Genomic DNA, 18223 nt, shown 5'->3' on the forward strand with positions numbered 1-18223 from the left:
GAAGTGGTAGAGGCAGGTTCGGTATTGTCATTTAAAGCAAAATTGGATAGGTATATGGACAGAAAAGGAATGGAGGGTTATGGGCTGAGTGCAGCTCGGTGGGACTAGGTGAGTGTAAGTGTTCGGCACGGACTAGAGGGCCATGATGGCCTGTTTCTGTGCTGTAATTGTTATATGGTTATATGAGGATGCTAGGATTGAACTCCAAACTCCAATGCTTTGAGCTGCAATAGCATGGTGTCTTGCAAGATAAATTCCAGGGCACCATTTAACTGGGTTATATCAGGATTTTCAACTTTATTTTATTTGGTGAAATATTTATATACCTCCTTGATATATGACACAGATTGAACAAATAGCAATGTATTATGATCAAAGTCCTCTACTTAAAACTGGATCCCATGGATTAATAATATCCCATGTAAACAGATGAAGTAGTCCAGGTACAAGGGAGGGAACAAGTCTTCAGAAAATTCAATATGCAGAATACCCTTTGACAGATCGTAAACAAACATTGCTAGTCAACTGGAAAAAAAATAAACAGTACAATTGGAGTACTTTCCTTTTAATCTATCAAGAAATATCAGTCATTTCAGACATAGTGCCTAATAGGATACAAACAAATGTGACAGCACTATGCAGGATAAGAATAGCTAGTTTAGACTTGGTAAGTAGACCCGAAAGGTACAATCTAAATGAAATTATAAATTTTAAATCTTCTGTCTAAACTATTTATTCTTTCAGACAGTAAAATGATTACAAAATTTATTTTGGAATTTTGAGTAACAGATCATCTTAAAATAATGCAGACCAGCTTCTCAGACAAAATGTTCAAGATTGAAAAGGTTTCAAATTTTAGCAACTTTTAATTGAATACTACCTGTGGCAGTAAATGCAGAGCTAAGTGCATTGTATTGATTAGGCTCACTTTAACAAAATCAAGGAAAATTAGAATATTAATGGTAAAAGTGATGGGTTGCTTGATAGCTGTTAATTTGGCGCTAAATTCAAATTAACTGGAACTTTCATATGGATGTACAAATACAGCATGGAAACAGAACCATTACCTCACCAACTTTGATCGTTAGACCACCAGTTAAATCATGGCCTTTTTTCCCCCTCCTCAGACCCACTCCCTGGCCTTCTCACTGTAACCTTTGATGCTGCGTCCAATTAAGAACCTATCAAGCTCTGCCTTAAATATACTCAAACGACCTGGCCTCCACAGTTGTCTGTGTTAACAAATTCCACAAATTCACCACCCTTTGGGTGAAGAAATTTCTCTGCATCTCTGTTTTAAATGGATGGCCATCTATCCTGAGGCTGTACCCTCTTGTCCTAGACTCTCCCAACATGGGAAACATCCTTTCCACATCTACTCTGTCTAGGCCTTTCAACATTTGAAAGGTCTCAATGAGAACCCCCAATCCTTCTAAATTCCAACGAGTACAGACCCAGAGCCTTCAAAGATTCCTTGTATAATAACCCTTTCATTCATGGAATCATCCTTCTGAAGCTCCTCTGAATGCTCTCCAATGCCAGCACATCTTTTCTTACCTGAAAAGCCCAAAACTGTTCATAATACTTAAAGTGAGGCCTCACCGGTGCCTTATAAAGCCTCAGCATCATATCCCTGCTCTTGTATTCTAGACCTCTTGAAATGAATGCTAACATTGCATTTGTTTTCCTCACCACCAGCTCTACCTGCAAATAAATTATCCTTTAGGGTGTCTACACAAGGACTCCCAAGTCTCTTTGCATCTCAGATTTCTGGATTTTCTCCCTGTTTAGAAAATAGTCTGCACATTTATTTCTACTACCGAAGTGTCTGACCATGCATTTTCCAACATGGTAGTTCATTTGCCACTTCCTTGCTCATTCTCTTAATCTGTATAAATCCTTCTGCAGCCTACATGTTTTCTCAACACTACCTGCTCCTCCACCAATCTTTCTATCATCTATAAACTTGGCAACAAAGCCATCTATTCCATCATTTAAATCATTGATATACAGCATAAAAAGAAGTGGTCCCAAAACCTGCAGAACACCACTAGTCACTGGCAGCCAACCAGAAAAGGATCCTTTTATTCCTACTCACTGCCTCCTACCAATCAGCCAATGCTCTAACCATGTCAGTAACTTTCCTGTAACACCATGGGCTATTAACTTGGTGAGCAGCCTCATGTGTGGCATCTTGTCAAAGGCCTTCTGAAAGTCCAAATATACAATCTCTGATTCCCCTTTATCTATCTTACTTGTATTTTCCTCAAAGAATTCCTACAGGTTTGTCAGACAAGATTCCCTCTTAAGGAACCACGCTGACTTTGTCCTATTTTGTCCTGTATCACCAAGTACTCCATAACCTCATCTTTAACAACCGACTCCAACATCTTCTCAACCACTGAGGTCAGGCTAACTGGTCTATAATTTCCTTTCTGCTGCCTTCCTCCTTTCTTAAAGAATGGAGTGACATTTGTAATTTTCCAGTCCTCTGGTACCATTCCAGAGTCCAACAATTCTTGAAAGATCATTTCTAAAGCCATCACAACATCACAATCTCTAACATTACCTCTTTCAGAACCCTAGGATGCAGTTCATCTGGTCCGGGTGACTTATGTATCCCTTAGGTCTTTCAGTCTTTTGAGCACCTTCTCACTTGTAATAGTAACTGCTCTTCCCTCACACCCTTCAACATCTGGTACATTGTTCATGTCTTCCTCAGTGAAGACTAATGCAAAATACTCATTTAGTTCATCTGCCTTGTCCTCCATTATTATTTCTTTGGCCTCATTTACCAGTGGTCCTATATCCACTTTCATCTCTCTTTTATTTTCTATATACTAGAAAAAACTTTTACTCTACACTTTGATATTGTTTGCTAGATTGCTTTCATATTTCATCTTTTCCCTCCTGATGATTCTTTTAGTTGATCTCTATAGATTTTAAAAAGCTTCCCAATCCTCTATCTTCCCACTAAGTTTTGCTTTGTTGTAAGTATGCCCTTTCTTTTGCTTTTATGTTTACTTTGACTTCGTTAACTACGATTGCACTATTTTGCCATTTGAATATTTCTTTGTTCTTGGAATACATCTATCCTTCACATTCCTCATTATCCCTAGAAACTGACACTGCTGTTGTCCATGCCAGCACCTCCTTCCAATTTACTTTGGCCAACTCCTCTCTCATATCACTGTAATTTCCTTTGCTCCACTGAAATACGACTAACTCAGACTTTACTTTCTCCCTATCAAATTTCAAGGTGAATGCAATCATATTGTGATTGCTGTCTCCTAAGGGTTCTTTTTTTCCTTCAGTTCATTACATAACACCCAACACAGTATAGCTGATCCCTTAGCAGGCTCAATAACAAACTGCTCTAAAAAGCCATCTCGTAGGCATTGAACAAACTCACTGTCTTGAGATCCATTACCAACCTGATTTTCCCAATCAACCTACATGTTAAAATCTCCCATGACTATCATAACATGGCCCTTTTGACATGCCTTTTCTATGTCCTTTTGTAACCTGTGGTCCATATGCTAGCTACTGTTGGGAGGCCTGTATATAACTACCATCAGGTTCCTTTTACTCTTGCAATTTCTGAAATCAACCCACAAAGATTCAACATCTTCTAATCCTATGTCACACCTTTCTACTGATTTGATACCATTCTTTACCAGCAATGCCACACCACCCCCTCTGCTTACCTTCCTATCCCTCCATTTGGCCAATTAATTATGCTCCACTATTCCACCATGGTTGACTTGTTATCCCTCTCAACTCAGCAAATGAAATTCCTTCACATATCTATTCTAAAGAGATGTCCTTATAGTTGAGCCCTCAAGTCCTTGTCTCCCCCACTATTGGAAGCATCCTTTCCAAATTCACTCTATCTAGATCCTTCAATATTCAATAGGTTTCAATGGATACCTACCTACCTCATTCTTCTAAACTCAGGTGAATACAGACCCTAACCCATCCACAGCTCCTCATACATTAACCCTCTCATTCCTGGTATCATTGTCGTGAAAGTCCTCTGGTCCTTCTCCAATGCCTGCACATGCTTTCTTAGATAATAGGTTCAAAACTGCTCTCAATACTCCAAGAGTGGTCTGACTAATATCTTAGAAAGCTTTATCGCTGACCAGTGAAAATCTTTTAATGTACTGTTATTATGGTGAGTCCAAAAGTCGAGGCATCCTGGGGAGAAGTCCGAAGTTGGAGGCTTGATGTCTGTGAGTCTGGGAATCAAGGAAAAGGACTGGAAATCTGTAGATACCAGACTAGGGTTGGAGGCCTATCTAGATGTGTGAATGGGTTGTAAGGATGGGAAAGGGGTTTGTTTTGCTGTTGGTGTTTTGCAACGGCCTTGATTATAATGCACTGTGACTTCAACATGCCATTCACTTTATGTTAGTGCAGTTTAAATAATTCTTCTTGGAGCTAGGTCAGCTCAATCTTATTGAATCTTCTTCCATGGGAATTCTTTGAAAAAATAACAAGCATGGTTAAAGCAGTGACTGATTGTCAGAAGGCAAAGAGTGGGGAATAAAGGGAGCCTTTTCTGGCTGGCTGCCGGTGACTGGTGTTCCACAGGGGTCTCTGTTTGGGCCAATTCTTTTTACAGCACATTATATGTAAATAATTTGGATGATGGAATTAATGGCTTTGTTGCAAAGTTTGTGAATGATATTAAGATAGCTGGAGGGGCAGGTAGTTTTGAGGAAGTAGAAAGGCTCTATTCCTCTATTCTGAGGCTGTGTCCTCTGGTCTTAGACTTTCCCACCATAGGAAACATCCTTTCCACTTCCACTCTATCAAGGCCTTTCACCATTCGATAGATTTCAATAAGGTCACCCCTTTCTCTTCTAAATTACATTGAATACAGGCCCATAGGCATCGATTGCTCTTCATTTGAAAAGCTCTTCAATCCTGGGATTATTTCTGTGAACCTCCTTTGAACCCTCTCCAGTTTCATTCAGCACATCCATTGTAAGATAAGGGGCCCAAAACTTCTCACAGCACTCCAAATGATGCCTCACTAGTGCTCTATAAGGTCACAACATTACATCCTTGCTTTTATATTCTAGTCCTCTTGAAATGAATGCTAACATCATATTTGCCTTCCTCACCACAGACTCAACCTGCAAATTAATCTTTAGGGAATCCTGCTTAAAGACTTCCAAGTCCCAATGTACAAAAGTTATATATTTTCTCTCCATGTGGAAAATAGTCAACTCTTTCATTTCTTCTGCCAAAGTGCATGACCATACACTTACTGACACTGTATTCCATCTGCCACTTCTTTGTCCATTCTCCTCATCTGTCTAAGTACTTCTGAACAGAAACAAGAGAAAATCTTACTGGAAATCCTCCTCAAATGTTCTGATGAGCATGGCTTCCTCTACTGTTGCGATTAGGCCACACTCAGGTTGGAGGAACAACATCTTATATTCTGTCTGGGTAGTCTCCAACCTGATGGTATGAACTTTGATTCCTCAAACTCCTGGTAATGCCCCCCACCTTCTATATTCCCCTTTTCTCTCGCTCACCTTATTTCCTTTCCTGCCCATCGCCTTCCTCTGGCGCTCCTCCCCCTCTTTCTTCTGTCCTTTCCTAATAGATTCCCCCTTCTCCAGCCCTATATCTCTTTCACCAATCAACTTCCCAGCTCTTTATTTCACCCCACCTTCCTCCCAGTTTCACCCATCACCTTGTATTTCTTCCTCCCCACCCTTCTAACTCTGACTCCTCATCTTTTTTTTCCTCCAGTCCTGCTTAAAGGTCTCAGCTGAAACATTGACTGTACTCTTTTCCATAGATGCTGCCTGGCCTGCTGAGTTCCTCCAGCATTTTGTGTGTATTGCTAAGTACTTCTGAAGCCTCGCTACTTCCTTAGTAGTAACTGCCCCTCCACCTATTTTCATATTGTTTGCAAACTTTGCAACAAAGCCATCAATTCCATCATCCAGATTATTGACATATAACAGAACAAAATAGGTCCCAACACAGAATCCTGTGGAACACCACTAGCCACTGGCAGATAACCAGAAAAGGCTCCCTTTATTCCCACTGTGTTGCCTTTAAGGCATTTGTTTAGTTTATTATATTTTCGCTTTAGTAATTCGTTTGTTATCATTTTCTAGTTAAAGTTAAGGTTGTTTAAAGTAAATTCGCTGTCTGTAATATATCGCGGCATGCAATGACATCACACCCGGTTTCACCGCGTCTTGTGGGAAAATACCGGTTTGGAGAAATGGGAAGGAGGGGGCTTATGTGTGCAGGATCAGCGCGAGAAAAGTTTTCTTTCTACGCACTAGAAACATTAGTGAAGCAACACCATAAGTTCATGAGATAATTGATATGTTGAATTAAAAATGTTAACGCTGATTCTGTTAAAAGTAATGACGGTTGATAAAGTTTATGTTTTTTGTTATTTAAAGAATTGCGGATAGTTTGTGTTGAAGTGTATTTAAAGCCAGTCGATGACGTAGGTAGATTCTGACTGTATGTTGCACTTTAATGTAATATAGTTGTTGTAGTTTTACTTTTGCAAGTATTTATGATGTAAGTGTGATGTTGTAGCGGTGTGCTACACGCAGCGCTAAAATAACGACACGGAGTCGGTAAACTGCAGTCAAAGATAACTTTATTCGAACTACACAGCCTTGCTTTTAAGCCTCCCTCAACCTGCCCCCCCGTGGGCGCAGATGCTCCAAAAGACACGTACTCACAAACCCCCGTAGGCTATTTCCTTTAGCTGGAACGCTGGCTAATTGTGAGCCGGTTCAGATGTGCCAGGAAATGGGTCGCCACAATGTCAAGAAGGAAACAAATACTGTACATATTTTGTATTGCTTTATCAACAGTTTTCACCATACGTTAATGTGGAAGTGAACAGGAAACGGTTAATCTCACTGGGACCGCCTCATTGACTGGTTTATGCTTGTTGTTTAGTTCAGAGTTCTTTTACACCAGTGCGAGAACACTACAGTGAAAAGGCGGCATTACCAGGTGTTTCAAGTGCTGCAATGACAACTCGATCCAGCATCAAGTCGTTGCCATCCAGCGACAGGGGCAGTAGGGCATCAACAAGTAAGGCTGCCCATGCAAGAGCTAAGGCAGAAGCCGCCAAATTGCGAGTGTTGTACGCCGAACAAGCAGCAAAATTGAAAAAGGAAGCGGCTCCCAGAGAAGCCAAAAACCAAATGGAAAAGGTAAGGATAGAGTCAGAGTTAGAAGTGCTGACGCTACACTGAGAAGCAGAAGCTGCCAGAGTGGAAGCAGAGATAATTGAAAGTGCTGAAGAAATGTATGTTCTGGTTGACGTAAAATCTACTTCAGAAAAGACCAGATTGGTACGCACAAGCGACTATGTCCGATCTCAAATGGATTTGAAGATTTGTTCTTCCTCTCCATACTTACATGCTAACATCCCACCTTACAAGGAGTCTCAGAGAGGCCCAATTGCATCACATCCATCTGAGGAAGACAATTTACCCTTGCAACTCTGCGATGAATTCAAGAATGAAAGGGCTGATGACAAATACTTCTCGACACCAAACTTACCAGATTTGGCAAGAGGAGAGGCAAAGGCTGAATTCAGAACAACAAATTCCATAACAAATGCACACCCTCAGTCATATACCTGCCGACATATTCCCCCAGTCAGCATGCCACCAGCAGTTGAACCCATGGCACAGTATTTAGCACAACGAGATCTCGTCACTTCAGGACTATATTAGTTTGACGATAAACCTGAAAATTACTGTGCATGGTACTCCTCATTCGCCAACGCTATCCACGGAGTCCAGCTCGGAGCAACCCAAGAGTTGGATCTTATGGCGAAATGGCTGGGAAAAGAATCATACGAACAGGTGAGCCGCATATGTTCAGTGTACATTAACAACCCCACGTTAGCCTTACGCAAAGCATGGGAGAGACTTCCGGAGTGCTATGCGGCCCCTGAAATTATTGAAACGGCACTATTTCGACGTCTGGAAAATTTTCCTCAGGTGTCAGCCAAGGACCACACTAAGTTAAGAGAGCTTGGAGATTTACTCATGGAGATTCAAGGCGCCAAAGAAGATGGCTATTTAACTGGTCTATCATACCTAGATACTCCATACGGGATTAGACCAAACGTGGACAAATTTCCATTTGGGCTGCAGGAAAGGTGGGTGTCTGCTGGCTCAGAGTACAAGGAAGAGAACGATGGTCGATTTCCTCCCTTTGAGTACTTCACTAGGTTTGTGTGCAAGGAGGCGAAGAAGCAAAACAACCCTAGCTTCATGAGTCCAGGTAGCAGTACAATTTACACCAAGCCAGCTAAATCCACTTCGAATAATTTCAACGTTAATAAACCTGTCTCAGTGCATAAAACTGAAGTCTTTACAACCAACAATGACCCTAGCAAGATTTGTCCATTGCATAACAAACCCCACCCCCTCAAAAAATGCAGAACATTTAGGAAAAAACCCCTTGAAGAGAGAATGGCCCTTCTCAAGGAGAAAAAAATGTTTTAAATGCTGTTCCTCTACATCTCACCTTGCTAGAGAGTGTACGATCTCCGTGAAGTGCCCGAAATGTAATAGCACTAATCACGTTGGGGCCATGCACCCCAGCCCGTTACCGCAAACCAACAATGCTCCTTCACCTCCACAACAGTACGGCGGGGAGGGAGAGGCTCACTCCAGGACAACTGTTGTCAGTTCGAGCTGCACAGAAGTTTGCGGTCAAGCTCAGTCAAGCCATTCTTGTTCAAAGATCACTAAGGTGTACCCCAAGGGAGCCAAAGACAAGGCCATCAAAGCCTATGTAATTCTGGACGATCAGAGCAATCGCTCACTAGTCAGACCAGAGTTCTTTGACTTGTTCAACATTGAGAGTAACCAGTTCCCATACTACCTTAGAACTTGCTCAGGCAGCGTGGAAACATATGGAAGGAAGGTTCCATATGCAGAAGGTTTCCAGCTCGAGTCCCTGGATGGTAAAGTCGTCATCTGTCTCCCTCCACTCTTAGAGTGCAATGAAATTGTGAATAACCGCACTGAGATCCCGACGTCAAGTGCAGTGCTACACCAGCCACATCTCCACCACATTGCCAAGCACATCCCAGAACTGGATCCAAAAGCAGAAATACTCCTGCTATTAGGAAGAGATGTTCTCCAGGTGCACAAGGTTAGGCAGCAGGTCAATGGACCACACGACGCCCCCTTTGCGCAACGCCTGGATCTGGGCTGGGTGGTGATAGGAGAGGTGTGCCTTGGCAATGTACACAAACCGACAGTTAACACACTCAAGACCAATGTGCTAGAGAGCGGCCGCCATTCCATTTTTCAACCCTGCACAAGTTTCATGTGTATCAGGGAAGCACGACAAGGCTTTAACAAATGTAAAGTAACCGACAAGATGCTGGGTCAGTCAGTCTTCGCTCAAACTGAGCATGATGATAAACTTGCTCCATCAGCACAAGACGCCATTTTCTTAAAAATAATGGACACCAAGGTCTTCAGAGATGAAGCAAATAATTGGGTCGCCCCACTACCTTTCAGAGAACCACGCCAGTACTTGCCAAACAACAAAGAGCAGGCAGTCAAGCGGTTCACGTCCTTGCAAAAAACCCTGAAAAGGAAACCTGAGATGCAGCAACAATACGTAGCATTTATGGAGAAGATCTTCGTTAATGGACATGCTGAAGTAGCAACACCACTGAGGGAAGGCGAGGAGTGCTGGTACCTCCCAACACTCGGGGTTTACCACCCACAAAAGCCCAATCAGATCAGGGTGGTCTTTGACTCCAGTGCTCAGTGCACTGGTATCTCCCTTAATGACGTGCTCCTTACAGGCCCTTCTCAGAGTCCCGATGCGCTTCCGGAAGGAGAAGGTCGCAATCTTAGCGGACATCCAGCAGATGTTCCATTGCTTCTTGGTACAGGAGGACCATCGCAATTTCCTCTGTTTCTTATGGCACAAGGACAATGACATTAACAAGGAAGTCACTGAGTACCGGATGAAAGTCCACGTTTTCGTCAATAGTCCATCACCTGCCATGGCCATCTATGGGCTGCGAAGAGCCATCAGAGGAGCACAGGAGCACGGCGATGACACCATTAAGTTTGTAGAAAGGCTCTTCTATGTCGATGACAGCTTGATATCACTACAGAAACAAGATGAAGCAATCGATCTGCTCCGATGTACACGAGCCTCACTTGCTGAGTCAAACCTCCGCTTGCGTAAGTTCGCATCAAACTGTCAGGCAGTAATGGAGGCCTTTCCACACGATGACTGTGCTCCGGCAATCAAAGACCTAGATTTAGATGGAGAAACCATACCCACACAAAGGAGCTTGGGTCTCCTTTGTGAGATTACGACTGACACATTCACATTCTCCGTGCCGACCGTGATCAAGCCATTTACCTGCTGTGGAGTTCTCTCCACTGTCAACAGTGTTTTCGATCCCTTGGGTCCACTGGCGCCAGTTACGATCCAGGGAAGAGTCCTTCTCAGAGAACTTACCTCTGAGCTCTCCGACTGGGATACTCCCCTACCAGAAGACAAGCTAAGCAAGTGGGAGGCTTGGAGAGATTCACTTCAATATCTAAAACAGCTTCATTTCCAACATAGGTACACTGCGACCTGACCCACCGAGGCAGCGCACACAGAATTGTGTGTTTTTTCAGATGTGTCTACCAAGGCCAACGGTGCTGTGGCTTACTTGAAAGTAGTCGGGAAGGATGGTCGAGTTGATGTAGGATTTGTAACTGGTAAGGCGAAGCTCACTCCTCAGTCCGAGCCAACAATTCCAGGGCTTGAACTGTGCGCAGCTGTCCTGGCTGTGGAAATGGCAGATCTTATCCAGGACAAGCTAGACCTAGAGCTGGACGATATCAAGTTCTACACAGATAGCAAAGTAGTGCTTGGTTATATTTATAACGAATCAAAACACTTCTACGTGTACGTTCATAATAGAGTTCAACGTATCCGCCTGTCATCAAAGCCCGAACAATGGCATTATGTACGTACTGAGGATAACCCTGCAGACCATGCATCGAGATCTTTACCTGCATCCCGCCTGGCTCAGACATCCTGGTTCACCAGACCCCCCCCCCCCCCCCACTTTCTGTATCAGCCACCAAAAGATAAAACTCAAATGAGCGAGACATTTGAGCTGATCGAACACGAAAGAGACTCAGAAATTCGGTCGCAAATACAAACAGGAGTCACCTACCTCAAAGAATCGATACGTACTAACGAACACTTTCAGCGGTTCTCCACTTTGAATTCTTTAGTGAGAGGACTTGCGTTCCTCATTCACATGGCCAGATCACACAAACACTCATCCCGAAATAGTAAATGTAAGGGATGGCACAAATGTAACTTACCTTGTACTGCGGATGAATTGGCCCAGGCAAAAGGACGTTATCTTTAAAGCAACTCAAAGAGCAGCTTTTGCAAGGGAGTTTTTGGCTCTCCAAGCTAATAAACCAATACCAAAGGTCAGCCCTTTGAGGAAATTCAACCCGATCCTGAAGAACGATATCATCTGCATTGGAGGCCAGTTAATACACTCTCAACTTCCAGCTGGAGAAAAGAGTCCAGTAATCCTGCCCAAAGACAGCAATGTGTCCTTACTGCTCACTCACCATCACCATGGCCAGATAATGCATCAGGGCCGTCACCTGACGGAAGGAGCAATAAGGGCAGTGGGACTGTGGATCTTGGGAGGTAAAACACTGATCAATTCAGTACTTCACAAATGTGAAGGAAACTGGGAGGGAAGCTGAAAGCTCAACGCATGGCAGACCTCCCACCAGAACGCCTCGAAGCCTGCCCTCCTTTTACATATGTGGGGCTCGACGTATTTGGTCCCTGGACTATCACTACAAGACGCACCAGAGGAGGACAAGCAGAGAGCTAGCGGTGGGCCATCATGTTTAGCTGCATGAGTTCAAGAGCGGTACACATTGAGGTAATCGAATCTTTGGATACATCCAGCTGTATTAACGCCCTCAGGCGCTTCTTTGCGCTAAGAGGCCCTGCAAAACAGTTAAGGTCTGATTGCGGCACGAACTTTGTTGGAGCATCCAAGGAGCTGGGGATGGACAAAACAGTGCAAAAGTACCTCAGTCAGCAGGGATGCAACTGGGAGTTTAACACACCACACGCCTCTCACATGGGAGGCGCATGGGAATGGATGATTGGTATCGCCAGAAGAATTCTTGATTCAGTGTTTCTGCAGCAACGCACCCGACTGACCCATGAGGTACTGTGCACAATAACGGCAGAGGTCACAGCCATTATAAATGCACAACCACTCCTACCTGTGTCTTCTGACCCGGAAAACCCCTTCACACTCTCGCCATCAATGCTCCTTACGCAGAAGGCAGGAGCTCCCCCTCCACCTGGGGACTTCTCTGATAAGGATTTGTACACAAAGCAATGGAGACAGGTCCAGGCTCTGGCAAATCGGTTCTGGTCTCATTGGAGACATGAATATCTACCTTTGCTGCAACACAGACAAAAGTGGACAGAACCCTGCAGGAATCTACAAATTGGAGATTTAGTCCTGCTCAGGGACAAGCAAATCGCCCGCAACTGCTGGCCAATGGCCAGAATCACTGCCACATTCCTTAGTAGGGATGGACATGTCAGGAAGGTTGAGTTGAAAACTTCTGACCAAGGTGATGTGAAAATTTACCAAAGGCCAGTTGCAGAAGTCATTTTACTTCTACCTATGGACTGATTTAGAGACTGAAGTTTTGTATTATGTTCATTGTGGCCTTATGAGGGTCAGGCGGGGAGTGTGTTGCCTTTAAGGCATTTGTTTAGAATATTATATTTTCGCTTTAGTAATTCGTTTGTTATTGTTTTCTAGTTAAAGTTAAGGTTGTTTAAAGTAAATTCATTGTCTGTGATATATCGCGGCATGCGATGATGTCACACCCGGTTTCGCCGCGTCTTGTGAGAAAATACCGGTTTGGAGAAACGGGAAGGAGGGGGCTTATGTGTGCAGGATCAGCGCGAGAAAAGTTTTCTTTCTACGCACTAGAAACATTAGTGAAGCAACGCTGTAAGTTCATGAGACAATCGATATGTTGAATTAAAAATGTTAACGCTGATTCTGTTAAAAGTAATGTCGGTTGATAAAGTTTATGTTTTCAGTTATTTAAAGAGTTGCAGATAGTTTGTGTTGAAGTGTATTTAAAGCCAGTCGATGGCGTAGGTAGATTCTGACTGTACGTTGCACTTTAATGTAATATAGTTGTTGTAGTTTTACTTTTGCAAGCAGTTATGATGTAAATGTGATGTCAAGAAGGAAACAAATATTGTATATATTTTGTATTGTTTTATGAACAGTTTTCACCATACGTTAATGTGGAAGAGTGAACAGTGAACGGTTAATCTCACTGGGACCGCCTCATTGACTGGTTTATGCTTGGTGTTTAGTTCAGAGTTCTTTTACACCTGTGCGAGAACACTACACCCACTCTCTGTTACCTGCCAATCAGCCACTGTTTTATCCATGCTAGAATCTTTCTAACTGGCCGATAGTTCTGGCTCTCTCTCTTCTTGAAGAGTGGAGTGACATTTGCAATTTTGCAGTCTTCTGGAACCATTCCAGAATCTAGTGATTTTTGAAAGATGATTACTAATGCCCCCACAATCTCTTCAGCCACATCTTTCAAAACCCTGGGGTGTACACCATCTTGTCCAGGTGACTTATTTACCTTCAGAACTTTCACACATTTCATGACCCCTGACATCTGGAACTTCCACTGTACTGTTAGTGTCTTCAACAGTGAAGACTAATGTAAAATATTTATTCAATTCATCCACCATTTCCTTGTCCCCCATTACCTCCTCTCCAGCACGGTTTCTAACAGTCCGATATCCACTCTCACTTCTCTTTTAAACTTTATGTATCTGAAGAAACATTTGGTATCCTCTTAATATTATTGGCTAGCTTACTTTCATAATTCATCATTACCTTCTTAATGCCTTCTGTTGGTTTTTAAAAGCTTCCCAATCCTCGAACTTCCCACTAATTTTTGCTCTATTATATTCCCTCTCTTTGGCTTTTATGTTGGCTTTGACTTCTCTTGTTAGCCATGGCTGTGTCATCATGCCTTTATGCCCTCCCTCCTACACCATCTCCTTAGTCACATATTAAACTGTATAATCTTCCTAGTTCTCGCCTCAGTCGTTCATGGCACAGGTAGCAATCCTGAGATCATAACCCTGGAGGTCCCGCCCTTTAACTTAGCACCTCTCTGAACTCCCTATACAGAACCTAGTCACTCATCCTACCCAGGTCATTGGTAACTACATGGATCATGTCCTCTGGTGTTCACCCTCCCACTTAAGAATGTTGAGGACTTGACCTGAGATGTCCCATGGCCTGGCACCTGGGATGCAACATACCATCCGCGAATCTCATTCTTGCCTACAGAACCTCCTGTCCATTCCTCTAACAAATCTCCTACCACCACAACGTGTCCTTTCTCCCCCCCCACCCCAAGAGCCGGACTCAGTCCCAGAGACCTGACCATTTCCTCTATTAAGTCAACTCCCCACCCTCCCCCCAACAGTATCCAAAGTGATATACCTGTTGTTGTTACTGTCTATGTTCTTTTTCTGAGTCGTACTTTCCCATTCCTCTCTGTGCTCTACTTAATGATTGGGAAAATATTATACAATTGCTTATCAATTAAATATCTTTGTTTAATATATTAACCTGGCATGGCTTCTGCTCATAATCCCAAAGCCCGGAAAATTCAGGCTGATTCAGACTTTCTTCATCCTCATCATTGTTAGCGTCTGGCACCTGATGATCTTGGCTCTTTCCCATGACTGTTTCTTCCTCTGAATCCGATGAGAGAACTTGATATTCTTGTCGCTTATAAAAGAAAACAAATTTATGTATTTTTTCTTATGTATCTAAAGGGATTGATCACAATGTAGTTTCATTGTTATGCTCCCATATATTGGCATGTTAGGAATGCCAATGCAGTTGTGTAAGAAGGAAAACAAAGTAAGACAATAGAATAGATCTCTAGACACAAGAAATTCTGCAGGTGCTGGAAATCCAGAGTAACACACACAAAATACTGGAAGAACTCAACAGGTCAGACGGCATCCATATAGAAGAGTAAACAGTCGATGTTTTGGGCCAAAACCCTTCATCAGGGCAAATAATGGAATGAAATGTTGACTGTTTATTCATTTGCAAAGATACTACCTTACCTGCTGAGTTCCAGTGGCATTTTGTGGATTTCCAGCAAATGCAGAATCTCTCATGTTTATGATGGTGCCCTTTTCCCTAACCCCATTCCTTCACTCCAACCTGCTGCTCTTTGCTTCAATTTATTTATCTGCACTTTTGTTTTATTAGGCAGTTCTTTCATTGCCTGCCAAGCCTTGGGCATCTGCAGCCTGTGTTCTCTCAGGCTCCCACAGCTTGCTCCAGAAGTATTACCGCAGTGATAATTACAGTGGTAAAGTCACAAAAGTTTCATCTGAATAGCTCACGTCATTAACTAAATAACTTGATATATAAAAAAATTAACTGATTAATTACACCAATAGCTACAGAATTAGTGGGGGATTTGTACACTCGAGAAATTTGCTCTTTTTACAGCAGAAAAACACATTACAGGTAATGCTATAGTCTGGGTATAGGTTGATGGAACCAGGCAGCTTATATAGGTTGGCATGGACTTGATGGGCCAAAGTGTCTGTTTCTGTGCTGTATTTTTCTATGACTCTATGATACTACACATGCTCAGCAAGTTACTACCACTGTTGGCTTTGGATTTTTTCCTCCATCTTGTAATTAGAAGGTTTGATATAATCATGATATACTGCAAAGTCATTCAATGAAGTAAGTATATAATATGCATCAGTCATCTTGTATTCCATTGGACCCTGACACTGATCTGTCAAGGACCGTGTAGTGGCTACCTGTGCATCAATAATACTATAGTCTGGGTATAGGTCGATGGAACCAAGTTGAACAATGTCGTACATAAGTGTTCTCCACTAAGGGAATAACTTAGGAGAACATCATGCTTGACTACTATAATATGGAAGTTCAGGAATAAGAACACATATTCTCATTACATCCTAGGTATTATTCAAACCTTACATAGAGCAATCTTTTTTCCCCCACAAACTTTGATATCCAGATCGTAATATTAAGACATAATTTTTATATTCAGCACGTAATTGAACATTGAACATTACATCACAGTACAGGCCTATCAGCCTGCAATGTTGTGTTGACCTTTTAACATATTCTAACTCTTCCCTCTTACATAGACCTCCATTTTTCTATTACCCATGTGCCTATCTAAGAGTCTCCTTAATGTCCCTCTCTCTCTATCTCTCTCTACTATTACCCCTTGCAGGACATTCCACACATCTCCCTTATACTTTTCTTTAATCATTGTAAAATTATTCACCTTCATATTAGCCATTTCTGCTTTGGGAAAAAGTCTCTGGCTCTCTACTCGATTTACGTCTCTTATTTTTTACACCTCTCTATCAAGTCACCTCTCATCTTCCTTCAGCCCAAAGAATAAAGTCCCATCTGTTAATATTTACTATATGTGTTTTTCTAAATATGATTTGCTACATCCAACTTTGCAAATAGTGACTTTTGTCGTCGCGCTGCTACGCAACGAGTGAAAGCAACACACTGAGTCGAGCAGGGTCTGTTTGAACTGTTTACTGTTTCAATCCGCACATGCTTAAGTACCCGCTCCCAGCATCCCCTGCTCTTCGCGGGGCGGAAGTGACATCGGCTTCTGGGCCGAGGTCTGCCCTGCACTCAGAGCTCTCTCAGTTGCCGCTAGCTGCGGACTCGCCCGCGACTGCTGGAGCTGGCTTGCTTGCCGCTTGGGTGAGCCACCACATGACCCCCCCCCACCACACCCAGAACCGGTGCTAGGAGGTGCAGAGTCCACAGCCTGCACACTGTCAGTTCTTTTAGGTGGCCAGCCTCATCGTCGTGGGGGTGGAACCACAACCGGGTGTTCAAGGTCTAGATGCACTGGTTTGAGACAGTCAATGGTAAAAGTCTCTTCACGACCGCCGATGTCGAGAACGCAGGTCATCCCATTATGGCACACCACCTTGTAGGGTCTTTTGTATGGTCGCTGCAGGGGTGATCTGTGCACGCCTCGGCAAACGAAAACATACTTGCTCTGTTGTAGGTCCTTGGGCACGAAAGAGGGTGTTGTTCCGAGATGGGATGTCGGGACTGGGGTAAGTGTTCCAAGCCGCTCCTAGAGTTTAGTTTGGACCCACGGGATGCTGGCACAAACTCAATGGGAACTGTGAGCAGGGCACCGTAAATAAGTTCAGCTGATGATGCGGCCAGGACCTCCTTAGGTGCTGTGCGGATGCCAAGCAGCACCTAGGTGAGTTCGTCAACCAAGTTTGGCCCTCGGAGGCATGCCATCAGGGCTGACTTCAAGTGCCTGTGGAAATGTCCACAGATATCTTGCTCCTCTCGAAACCCGCAGTGGGCCGACAATGTCCATGTAGACATGTTCAAACCTCCTATGTGTCAGCTGTTGCAGTGGGGCCCTCATGTGCCTCTGGATTTTGGAGGTTAACAGTGCGTGCATGCCCTGGCCCAGTGCCCGACCTGCTTGTGTAGGCCTTGCCACACAAACCTGTCTGTGATCAGCCGGATGGTCACCCGGAGGGAAGGGTGGGCTAAACCGTGCAAGGTGTCGAAAACGCAGCGTCTCCAGCGGTTGGGACAATGGGCTGAGGTTGCCCGGTGGACACATAGCAAAGGAGCTCATTACCTTTGGGCCCATTGGGTATGTATTCGAGGCGGAGTCCTGAGACTGCGGTACGCTGGCATCTCGCTGTCCAGTCATTGCGCCTTAGCTAACGCTGCATAATCCACCCCCAGAGACAGAGAATGCACTGATTGGATGGAGGTGCATGACAGGCGTCAGCTACCATGTTGTTCTTCCTGGAGATGTGCTTGATCGTGGTGGTAAAGTCCGAGATGTACGACAGGTTGTGTTGTTGGCGGCCCAACCACAGGTCCGACACTTTGGCAAACACGAATGTGAGGGGCTTATGGTCTGTGAAGACCGTGAACACCCTCCCTTCTAGGAAATACCTGAAGCGCTGGATGGCAAGGTGCAGGGCCAGCAGCTCCCTGTCGAAAGCACTGTACTTAAGTTCCAGGGGTCGTAGG

At 43.7% G+C, this 18223-nt stretch overlaps 1 protein-coding gene across 7 annotated transcripts in view; it reads right to left on the reverse strand.

The window, feature by feature from the left end:
* Nucleotides 1-18223, reverse strand: part of cfap74 (cilia and flagella associated protein 74) — a 460813-nt gene that overhangs the window by 240536 nt on the left and 202054 nt on the right. For all 7 annotated transcript variants that reach the window (XM_059952433.1, XM_059952430.1, XM_059952431.1 and 4 more), the window contains one exon: nt 14738-14899. In XM_059952433.1, coding sequence (XP_059808416.1) covers nt 14738-14899 — 162 coding nt within the window. The remainder of the gene's footprint in view (nt 1-14737; nt 14900-18223) is intronic.

The sequence above is a fragment of the Hypanus sabinus genome, chromosome 27 (assembly GCF_030144855.1).
Source record: "Hypanus sabinus isolate sHypSab1 chromosome 27, sHypSab1.hap1, whole genome shotgun sequence".
Lineage (NCBI taxonomy): Eukaryota > Metazoa > Chordata > Chondrichthyes > Myliobatiformes > Dasyatidae > Hypanus > Hypanus sabinus.